The 12,453-nt window shown below is 38.1% G+C and overlaps 1 protein-coding gene across 1 annotated transcript in view; it reads right to left on the bottom strand.

The window, feature by feature from the left end:
* Positions 1-879: 879 nt before the first annotated feature.
* Positions 880-12,453, bottom strand: part of stoml2 (stomatin (EPB72)-like 2) — a 53,501-nt gene continuing 41,927 nt past the window's right edge. The window contains exons 6-10 of the mRNA XM_080184738.1: positions 8,486-8,620; positions 7,640-7,784; positions 5,039-5,118; positions 4,798-4,926; positions 880-2,255 (exon numbers count right to left, since the gene is read on the bottom strand). Coding sequence (XP_080040864.1) covers positions 2,100-2,255; positions 4,798-4,926; positions 5,039-5,118; positions 7,640-7,784; positions 8,486-8,620 — 645 coding nt within the window. The 3' untranslated portion in view covers positions 880-2,099. The remainder of the gene's footprint in view (positions 2,256-4,797; positions 4,927-5,038; positions 5,119-7,639; positions 7,785-8,485; positions 8,621-12,453) is intronic.

The following is a 12,453-nucleotide window of genomic DNA, read 5'->3' on the forward strand; positions in this document are numbered from 1 at the left end:
GGTAGGTAAAATGTTAGAATCTGTCATTAAGGAGGAAATTGCGAGGCATCTTGAAGGGAATTGGGTCCTTGTGCATGAGTCGCAAAAACCCAGCTTGCAGGTGCAACAGGTGGTCAGGAAGGCGAATGGGATGCTGGCGATCAGCCATGATCTTATTGAATAGCGGGGCAGGCTCGAAGGGCTGGATGGCCTACTCCTGCTCCTATTTCTTATGTTCTTATGAGTTAATGGGGAGAGTGGTTGAATCAAGGAACAAACTTCCTCTCCAAGCTGCTCGCCCTTTTCTCCTAGGTTGTTGACATCCTGCATGGTCTGGTGAGGACAGGTGGAGAGTGTGACATGTACTAGGCTGGTATTTAAATGTGGGTCCTTCAAACGCATCAGCTGAGGGCAGGCAGAAAAACCAGCTGCCAGCTTGTCAAGAGAGTCGGAAGGGAATTTGCTTGTGCATAATTAACGAGCTTTCTGGCATAGGAATGCCACTATTTTGGTTGGAAAACAGGTGCCACTGGAACCGCCCATTGACACATTTACTCTCAAAATGGAGAATTCCACCCAACGTCTCTTGGGCATCATTAATCTGATGAAAGATGCCAGTCAATCTGCAAAACAATCTAGTATTGCTTCAAGATAGCAATGCTTTTTTAATGATGGTATGAACCACTGATCAGAGTTTGTCATGAATGCTCATGAAGAAAGCAGCGGATGGACTGTCAGAGGACAATTTCTCTACTCCATGTCACCTTGGTGAGCACATGGAAAAAGTGACTTTACAGCAATGCTGGATGTAATGAGAGTTCAAAAGGGATAGGAAAGAAACCAAGAACAGGTACAGGATCTGGGCAGTGAACAGATGGTTGGTTTGCTGTTCTTACATTGCAAAATACACTCACATATAGAACCAGATTTGGAGACCGTTAGATTGATATAGTCTGTCATTAAAACTATCAGAGGGAAATGACTGTTTCACAGTTTTAATGCAGAGTCATTGTTTATTTATTAGTCAGAAATAGGCTTACATTCACATTGCAATGAAGTTACTGTGAAAATCCCCTTGCATTGCATAGAGTCTTGCTTAGTTTCTTGCACTGTGCACTGCTGTGTCTCATGCAATACTGGCTATCATGTATAGTGAACAAATTTGGTTCGCACAAATGTGGTTGGTATAAAAGATGAACACTCTAAAAAGCATAGGATTACTTCATCTAGTCTTTGTAAACCTGGAAACTGCATCTGCAATGAAGATTTCAGAAATTTAGATTGTACAGCTTTACGGGCAAATAAATCTGTCAACTAAATGTGCAAGTTTCCCTGGGATGAGGTGAGCTCAGGTTCATGACAGAGAGCTCAGATATAGTTGCATGTACTGAAAACAAACTTGCCCAGGAGAAAAGCAGCTCACAGGAATGGAGGATAATATTTGGAGGATAAGACTGATTTAAATTACCTCAAATAATCAGCATAAATCACAAGCCATTTTATGAAATATTATTTGACAATCTGAATTGTTCCTGAAAGATGATTCATTTCCTTCTTTAAAACAAAACAGGATGTGCAATTATGGATTCCAAAATGTCAATTTCCTTGTTTTATCTTGTCCCACAGTTATTTCACTTGATCACAATATTTACTTTTAGTTACTAAGCAACAGTTTCTGTTTAACCTTTAATACTGGTCTAATTCTTTCTCCAGAAACATTACCATTATGCTGCTAAAGTTAACATTTCATGCTATGGTCACTTGCTCATTCAGGTTTTACCTTTTGCAAGCAAGGTGAGTGCCAATGCCAATCCAGTCAAAACAGAAAATTAAAATAGTGAAACTTTTGTTGGTGGGAGAGAAAGAAATAATTAGACGTTTATTTTCTTCTTCAGGAAATGCAACATACTGATCCCACCAGTTCAGAAAGACTTTTTCTATATCCATGATGCAGTTGTACAGGTGGAAAATAAGCTGCAGATACCCAACAAAATCAGTTCTTCTAAGAGTATAAAAGTGTTTTGCTGTAAGCATGACATGTTCTCATCTCAAATTTCAAAATGGTTTAAATCTGACACATTCTGCAGTTACAATTTTCATCCCATCATCCAGCAGAAATTTCAGATCATTTTTGACTTCAGAACTTCACTCTCTGAAGGGAATGTTTGACTTTCACCAACCAGTTGGGGTGATTTGTCAGCAAGGAAGGCATCCATTGTTAGTTTATCTTCTGTTGCTGCTGGTTTATTAGTCAGGGTTCCATAAATTCCCATGGCCTGCGGCACACAAATTGCAGAAAGTTTAATATTCAACATAGACAGCAATAGAAAGAGCCAAAACATTAACTGCACAAAAAACATATTTTAACATGTAGAACGTAAATCAACTAGTAAACTACAAAATCGCATTGGCATTAAATACAGTAACTAATTTTTAGAAAGGCATAACAATTAATTTGGCTTGCTGTTATCATGAACACTGGAATTCTACCAAATAATAAAACAAAAGAAAATGATAAGACATGCCGAGCAAAGAATATCACTCTCCTGAGACCACTCCCACTATTCCCAGCCCTGTCATCATTTTGAATATGGGCCGGTTCAGTACATCAGTGTATTATGTCCCATTTTAATCTCACCCTCCTTCACATGCTGCCTAACAAAAAAACATGTGTTTATTGCAGAAAAAAGTATCAGATAATATCAAGAAAAGAACAGCGTTGAAGTTTGTAAATTTCCAAGCTGTATGCAAAGAGTTTTTCAATTGATGTACTTCAGAATAGTGGATAAGCTTCTTGGCAGACATAACCAGACCATTTCCCTATGAATTCTTTCTGCAGGGAAAAAAAATCTTGGCTTCATGGAGATGTTATTTAAATAAAACTTTCAAATAATACACAGAAGACTGTGCAGAATCTAGTGGGCAAGTCAAGCACTTTAAAGAGAAAAGACTTTCATTTACTCAGAACATACTGTGCAGTATGGTTCTGAATCAAAGATCAGAAAATGTTTCCAGGTTTGGTCCCTGGTGTGTTAAGTTCTCAAATATCTGCCACGGCAGCAATGGATATTCAAACTGGGGTTCAATATTCCAGGTGATGAGGAGGGAGAGGATTAACCTGATTTTCAGTGACCCCCCCATTGGGCACGTGTGTGTATTGGGCTATTTTGGGATTGGCTGTGATGTGAACAGTGAAATTGCTTTTATCTTATTTGGGCTCATGAATGAAGAATGACAGCTGTACCTTTGAAAGGTTGCTGGCACTTGTAGAAATCTCCGCCAGCAGACTGCAGTTAAGGAGGAAAAAAATGTACAAAAAATGAAATTCCCAAATGACGGGAAGTGCATCCAGGAGCTTGAATTGGTAAACCAAACTCCAGTATTGCTTTGATCTACGAGTGGCATTTGACGAAACATAAAAATCCATTTATACAGCATTTATCATTGTATACCACTGTGCACTAGTATTTTCTCAAAAAAAACTCAAATTAGTTAAATATAACCTCAGGCTTTGTATATCCAAGACAATTGTCCTGATTAACACATGCAACTTGATGTATTTATTAATTTTATAATTGTGCTTTAAAAATTCAATAATAATAATCAATACCCAGGAGCCTTCCATCAGCCTTTAAGAATATGACTGTAAAATTTGACACTTTCAGTATAATCCATATTTTCAAAGAACTTTAGATAATTATTTGTGTCACCACCAACTCTCAACCATTGAGTTTTCTAACATGCATAATAATTGATTTTAATATTTGACACCTTCTAGTCCTTTGACACAATTTTGATTTGTAAAGTTTTTTGGAAATTTTGATTGTCTGCATTGATATTTCTTCAACTTTCATGATAAAAATGAATGACAGCAGCTCGAAGGGCTGAATGGCCTACTCCTGCTTCTATTTTCTATGTTCAGGTACTCAAGTTTGCTGGGATGCATACTACCCATGACTGTTAGTCTCATTTGTTTTATTCAAAGTATCTTTTTTGCATGAATATCTCTCATTGCACTCTTTCAAATCTTCCTCAATCACCTCAACAGCCCTACGCTCACTTTCTTAATGTGAAAGTGTCACTTCCATTCCTTCATTCTCGTGTAACACTGACTAACCATATCTCTCTCTGCTGTCGGACCTTGACAGGTTCATGTCTGAATAGAGGTAAATGTAGCCCTGGGGGAACCTGTTTAAAACCTCTCTGACATGATGGCTAGAGGGGAATATGTGGCGGGGAGGCGGTGGGGGGGGCTGTTAATTTAAATGTATTAAAACAAATTTAAATGAGCTTCTTGCCCTCTGTGAGCATGTTCCTCACGACTTCACTGGTGAGGGACAGGAAAAATCATGGAATACAATCTCTTCAAAGAGAATCGTGTTTCCCATTTCTCTTCAGATTTTCAGCCCACATCCGCATTCTCTCTGGCAGCGAACGCAGGCTGAAAATCACTCTGACTCTATTTCAATGACACAATAGCAAACTATTTTCAGCAGGAAGTTATCAAATTAAAGTCTGCAACAGCTACCAAAATCTGAGAGAGTCAAATTAAAAAATTAAATAATGTATGATTTGATTAATTTTCTGAATCAAAACACTGACTTAAAGTTTTATCATTCTCACCAAAAGAAAATTAATGTTTTCAACAGAACAATAACTATACCAATGCAGAAAAATACACAAAAGTATTTTTATGAACAAAATAGCAAAACTTAGGTTTTCACCAATACTAGTTATTTGTTTTGGATTCCAAATACATATCAAGACTACCAAAATGCAGATCACCTTAAATCTAAAATGTTGGGCTATCCATCTTACCTGTGTCACCATGCTACTGATATCACCGGTATTTGAAGGAAGAAGAATAGTATTGCTCTGTTTGGCCAGGTTACTAAAGGCAGACACATACTGCTCGGCCACACTCAATGAGGCTGCTTCACTTCCACACTGTGACACACAAAGGAAAAAAAAAAGTGTAACTTTTCCTTTTTTTATTCCATTTAAAATCAAAAAAACAGATTTTAACATAATTCAGCTCTGTAGATTCACTCTATCATACCTTTTGACTGAGAACTTCAGACAGCATTTGAATGGCTTCTGCTTTTGCCTTTGCTTTTGCTATGACTGCATTAGCTTCACCTATGAACAGTCACAGAAATGAAATATGAAAAGGGAAGCATATATCAATCAAAGTCAAAAACACATATGCAGCAAATAATTGAACTCCATTTTTAGCCTCAATATATTTTTTTACCAATAAGTTTGACTTGACAGATTTTGGTGGATAGTGAACTAGGTACCAAGTAAAATAACAGAATTCCACAGTCTGGGTCATAAATATATAATCTGGGAGATTAAAGAATCTGAAGGATAGTTTATTTTGATTAAGGTGCTAAATATAGACCTTGATAAACAATGATATAGTCTTTCAAATGGAATTGGAAACAAAGATAAAAATTTAATTAAATTGCCTCTATGTATGCATCCGTTTTGGTCCTTTGATATGTGTAAATTTAATGTTTGAGACAAGAGGTTATAAATACAACAAACAACACATTACCTTGTAATCATTTCAATAGATAATTTAAAATTACAAGCAAAATTTGGCAGTGAAGCTTCAGTAATTTATATACATCACTCGGTTTGATTATAACCTTATGTGGATATTTGTTTTAAGGGCAAGTTTATTCAGAAGGAACAAGATGTTTGGAAAGTATTTACTCAAACTTTAAAATAAAAAAAAAGCTCTTAATAGGTCTCTTATGATCACTTGAGGGAAAAAAAACTGTTAAGACCTCAGCTGTAAAAAAAAAAATTTCTGCTTGAACATGGGCATATTCAATTACAGATTCATAAAGATAAACTGGACACAAGGAGCAGTATCATATCAAGTTCATGGGGAGAATGTAGTGATTGTGTTGGTTTGCATAGAAATAAACCAGCACTTTTTGCATTGTAATAACCTAACAGCTGAATGGAATGAAAATAATTTATAAGGAACACCGAGACATGATTAATCCAGAATGATGGAAGTGAGTGTAACATACGGGGTATAGGATATTCAGGAAGGATGCAGGGCTCGGAGAGATAGGGGAATTCTTATATGCAAGGATCACCCAAGAACGGAAGGTACTTAATCCAGTAACACAACTTGTCTTTTTGTCTCAGAGGTGAGCTTCAAAATCCACATCCTATCCATAACCTAAGCCAGTTATTTCCACCTATGTTACATTGCCTACATCTAACCATATTTCAGCTTCACATCCCTCTGAATCTGCTGCCCCTCACCTTGAGCCTATGTCCCCTTGTGACTGATCCTTCAACTAAGAGGAACAGCTGCTCCTTATCCACTACTCTCCCAATCTTGTACACCTCGATCAGGTCGCCCCCTCAGTCTTCCCTGTTTCAATGAAAACAATCCAAGCAACCCAAACCCTGTTGGCCTCACTTCGTCTCGAGGTCCTTGCTGCAATCCCTAGTTAAATGCTGCTCTGATTTCAAGGACAAATGCTCTCACCCTTGCATCCAGATCTGGATCAAGGCTGGGCTAAGATCAAAATGGAATTGCTCTGACATAACCATAACTCTGCTTCATTGAACTAGTCATCTTTATAGATGACTTATTTCATCATTTAACTACTGGGCAATTTTCCATATTGTCAATGTCATGGGTTTACTGGGAACAGTTTTGCTTGGGAATGACCATCTCTTCTGTATTGCAGGCAGGCTGTTATCAGGGTTCATAGTCTATTTTGTCCAATACACTCTGCTGCTTATTTTAAAAATGTATCCATATAATGCAGGGTGCATCAAATTAGGTGGACATTGGCATTTGTTCATGTTATGTACGTGAGAGAAAGAAAGAAGTTGGCTGGAAACTTAAATTTGCAATGCTGAGGATTGTGGCAGGTCTAATGACACTTTCAGCTGAAATGTTCGCAAACATTTTAGCATCATCTTCTGCTGAAATGTGCAGGGCTCATAATCACAGAGTTTTGAATCACTGTGGGAGCTGCTTAAATTAGGTTATCAATTTAAGGACTCCCAAATATACTGTCAGAATAGCAACAGATTTTTAATTAGTGCCTACATCAGTTAATAAAGCCATTCTTAACTTTCAGTAACTGTCAACTGCATTTAAAAATAACTATCCACTTTATATATAAAACTGAACAAATGACTATCTGTTTGTCCAAATGTGAAGTGGCTCCTTTCTCAATCTTTTCATTCAACCAGGTTAAACCTGAAACATTGTCCAATTAAGCTTGGTTCAAGACTTGAGATACAAATAACATTTAAATCGTTATATACTGTGAATGAAGCTAATGGGACACCTATCATAATAATTGAGATCAAAAAATCTTCAATTTTTCTGTGTCACAGTCAACTAAGGAGGGAGGGGGCAGAGAAATCACAACAGGTTTGTCATGTAGCTCTGGTATTAAGATCCACAAACACTGGAGTTTAAGATAAGCATCATTATGTATCATGCTAAAATGTAATCCAATTATTTTTTGAACTATCTCAATATGTTCAGATACTTAAAATCAAAGACTACAATTTACCATGGAAAAATAAATAAAATAATTTGTAAAATGGAGGCGAGATCTATTTAAGCAAAAGGGGAAAAAATCTGCAGTTTCTGCAACGAACATCCAACCTGCAGCTTGGTTAATATTTTCTGCTTTTGTTGCCTCAGATGCCAGGATGCGAGATCGCTTCTTTCCTTCAGCTATGTTGATTTCAGCCTCTCTAGCTCCTTCAGATTCCAGCACAGTGGCACGTTTTCTTCTTTCAGCTTCAACCTGAAATAAAGTAACCCATTGAACAGACCATGTTCTCTTTGTGCTACCAAGCCAGACAGGTTAGTCAGAACCCTTACAATATGTTATGAGTTAATTAATTATACAAATCTATGATAGAATTGTTCTGCATACACACATGGCATATATATTACAATCTGTACAATCTGTTGTATGCAACATGGGCACCTAGTGAAGTATAAATGTGGTGTTTCAGAAACGTAGATCTCATTCATGATCATCAACATGAAAAGTAGTTAAGAGACTGGACCATGAAGGAAAGCACCAATTGTGCTCATCAGGAATGGGGGAAACTTCACCATCATCCCAGTTCTTATATGCCTCTTTGTGGGTGGCCTGCAGGTGGGGGCATGATCAAGAATTATGGAGGCAGGACACCTGGCTTCCTTCTCACTAGATAGAGATAGAAAATAATTTTTAATTTAGGCCAAAGAAAACATTTTTTTAAATAAAACTTTCATAAATAAAGAGACATCTGGTTTCTGAACATTTAAGTAACAGAAGCCAAATGTCTAATACTTCGTGTGACAAATAAAATGAATGAACAGCCTCATATTCTAAACTGAGACTTATGATTGTACCCTCTTGTGAGAATTCTGATAAATATAAGCACTTTCCAGACACAAAATGTTAAGCATGCCAGTTAGTTTTCCCTTCAAGAAAACTTCAAAATTCACACGTACTTGCATTTGCATGGCTTCCTTCACTTTAGGTGGAACATGGATATCCTTGATCTCATATCTTAGGCAGCGGATTCCCCACGTATCTGCTGCTTGATTTATCTGAGTGACCATATTCATATTCAGTACTTCTCTTTCCTGCCGTGCAATGATAGAGAAAAGGGAGTTTTTATAAATCTTTATAATATAACATGAAAATGAGTCAACATCACTTGTGTCTATATGTCAGGAAGTCAAATATGATCAAGTTAAATAAATTATCCCCAATAGTTAATGCAGCCCTTTAGAGTCAAGAATTTTGCAGGCTTTATTGAGGCGCAATGATTCTTGCAGAACGAAGTACAAACTGAGACAAAAAAATAAATCAGCAGCCAAGATCTAGATCAATTTCCTTGACCTATAATCTTAAGACTATTAATGCAACAGAGATTTGAGAATCAGAGCTGGAAAAGCGAAGCAGCACAGATAAATTAGATTCAACTATGCAATCAGTGACAAACGTTTAGACCTGTCTCGATGGAGAAGCAGTGGAATGAAATTGTGCAGAAAAAATATGGAAGGTTTAGAATTATATTTGGTGTGTTTCATTTTAATTCCTTCACAGGAGGAATGCCACTGGCAAGATCAGCATTGATTGTCCAATCATAACTGTTCTTGAGAAGTGTACTGGTGTTTTGGACTGGAGTAATTAGAAAGGCAAATGGTATATTGTGGTCCAACTCCCTTGCAATTCAGGCTAAGAAAAGAAAGTATAAGCAAAATGACTTGTTCTACAATTATACAGAACTTTCATAAAGCTGTATGTGGAGTACTATGTCTCCTTACCCAAGGAATTAGATGCTTGCTTTACAAGGGGTGCAACGAAGGCTCAATAGATTGATTTCTGGAAGGAAAGGGCTGACCTCAGAGAAATTGAATGGACCAGGTTGCTGGCATTTCAAAGAATAAGAGATGATCTCATTGAAACATATAAAATTCTTAGAGAACATAACATGATAGACGTTGTTTCCCCTGGCTATTGAGTTTAGAACTAGGAATTTCAGTCCCAGGGTAAGGGGGTCAGTGATTTCAAATTGAGATGAGGAAACATTTCTTCATTCAGAAAATTATAAATCTTTGGAATTCTTTGCCCAATGATCTGTGGATGCTTCGTCAATAGGTATATTCAAGGCCAATATCAACAGATGTTTGGACACCAAGGAGATCAAGAGATGTGGGATAAGTTTGGGCACATGGAGCTGATGTAGAAGTTCAGATACTGAATGTTGGAGCCAGCCTAAGAGCCATATGTGCTACTCCTGCTCCTATTTCTAAAGGATCAATGGGTGAATTGACCTTTTTTGGCCCTGTACTTTTCTGCATTGCTAGTGGAGATGTTTTAATCTTTGAAAACGTTTTTAGATTTTTTGCTTGAAAGCTTGTGGAGACCACCCTATTACAATTTATGAAATCTGCAATGCTCAATTGCACAAGCAGAAACAGAGAACTTTCTTTAAATTAAGAGGATACTGCTAACATTTTAGGAAGAGGAAAGTCCATTCAAACTGAAATTGGGGTTTACCAAAAGAAATGCTAAAATTAAAATAGTAAAATCAGATACAAGGAAGGCAGGGAGAATAAAAAAGTTTATTGCTTAAATAGAGAATTACTGCAGAATGTGGAGGTGCAGATGGATTTAGGTGTTCTGCATGAGTCAGAAAATGTTATTATGTAGGCGCAGCATGTAATCAAGAAGGCTAACGGAATGCAATTCTTTACTGAGAAATTGAACACAAAAGTAAGAACGCTATGCTTCAGTTATACAGGGCTTTCGTGAGACCGCATCTCGAATAGTTTTGGTCTTTTTACTTAAGGATATACATGTATTAGAAGCAGTTCAGAGGTGATTTACTAGATTGATATCTGGAATGATCTGATTGTCTTATGAGGATTGTATGAAAAGGCTGGGCTTGCTTCACTAGAATTTAAAAGAGGGAGAGGTGACCACATTGAAATATGTATAATCCTGAATGGTATTGATAAGGTGAACACAGAAAGGATGTTTCCTCTTGTGGACAAATCCAGAATAAGGAGGCATTACAGGACAGAGATGAGCAGAATTTTTTTTTCACTTGGAGGGTTGTGCAGTTTTGGAACTCTGTCTCAGAAGGCTGTGGAGGCAGGGTCAACAAATATTTTTAAGGCCAAGATAGATAGATTCTTGTTGGGTAAGGAAATTAAAGGATACTGGGGCTAATGGGGGATGTGGAACTCAATGCAATCACATCAGCCATGATTTTATTGGATGTTGGAGCAGGCTCAAGAGGCCGAATGGCTTACTTCTGCTCCTATTTTGTATGTTCATACATTCACACATAAAATAAGACAGTTTCAGCATTCACATAAATATGCTGATAGAGATTTCTCCATGTGGTTCTGCAACCTTTCTTAAATTATTACAGGTGTAACAAAAATCAAAAACTGTAACTTCTAAGGAATTCATCAATAAAGTCTTAAGATCTATGAACATACAAGACAAACTAGTTAGTATATTAGGCCTGTTCCATCCCAACAGGGTACACAGGAACATAGGACAGAGCAACATTGGAACAGGAGCAGGAGTAGGCTATTTATTTGGCCTTTGAAACTGCTCTGTATTTGATAAGATCATGGCTGACCTGGTCATGGACTCATCATGGAATCCCTACAGTGCAGGAGGAGGCTATTCGGTCTATCAAGTCTGCACTGACAACAACCCCACCTACGCCCTATCCCGTAACCCCACGAATCCCTCTAATGTACATATCCTGGACGCCAAGGGGCAATTTAGCATGGCCAAAAGTGCACCTAACCCACATACCTTTGGACTCAGCTCCACTTTCCTGTCTGTTCCATGACCCCTGACTCTCTTGTCTATCAAACATCATAGATCAATAACTTTCAGAGGGAAGGTTTCTCATCTCCCTCCGTATTAGAAGTAAACTGGTTAACAGTAATAATGAAATATCTAAAATAATAAATGTTGCAGCATTAACATCAAGTATTAGATCTCACTTTCTGATGAAAGACCATCTACCTAAAAAGTTCATTGTTCATGAGACTTTATAGCATTTCTATTTCTACAGGGTGATACAGTGGCTAGCATTGCTGCCTCACAGCACCAGGGACCCAGGTTCAGTTGGAGCTCTGGGTGACTATCTGTGGGGAGTTTGCACTTTCTCTCCATGTCTAATTAGGTTTCCTCCAGGTGCTCCGGTTTCTTCCCACAGTCCAAAAGATGTGCAGGTTAGGTGGACTGGCCATGTTAAATTGTCCCTTAGTATCCCAAGATATGTAGGTTAGGGGGATTAGCAGGCTAAATGCATGGGGTTATGGTGGTTGGTGAGGTGGGTCTGGATAAGATTATCTGTCGGAAAGCTGGTGCAGAGCTGATGGGCCAAATGACCTCCTTCTGCACTGTAGGAATTCTACAATTCTGTTTCAGATACTCATCTCTGCATTATTTTGATTTTGTAATATTAAAAAAGCATTGGTGATACTGACGCTGGAATCTTCTGGAATGTACGTTCAGTGGTGGGCGCTGGGGATGGGACAGCCGACTACAAGCGACCTTGCACTATTCAGCTCATTAAATATGCATCAATGAGGAACTTGCTGATTCTAGTGGTAGGGGCAGGCAGGAAGCTGCCATCCCCACTGTTGTCTCATGGAGTTGAAGGTCTGAGTGTCATATCTAAAGGGCACCCAGACGGCCTGCACTATCCTTTGCACTGTCATTGCTCCACCCTTCCATAAGAACATAAGAAATAGGAGGAGGAGTAGGCCATCTAGCCCTTCGAGCCTGCCCCGCCATTCAATAAGATCATGGCTGATCTGTTGTGTCTCAGTTCCACATTCCCGCCCTCTCCCCATAACCCTTAATCCCCTTGCCTATCAAAAACCTATCAACCCGCGTCTTAAATGTATTTATCAAGGCAGCCTCCACCACTTCA

Source organism: Carcharhinus amblyrhynchos, chromosome 1 (assembly GCF_965287045.1).
Source record: "Carcharhinus amblyrhynchos chromosome 1, sCarAmb.v2.hapA, whole genome shotgun sequence".
Taxonomy (NCBI): Eukaryota; Metazoa; Chordata; class Chondrichthyes; order Carcharhiniformes; family Carcharhinidae; genus Carcharhinus; species Carcharhinus amblyrhynchos.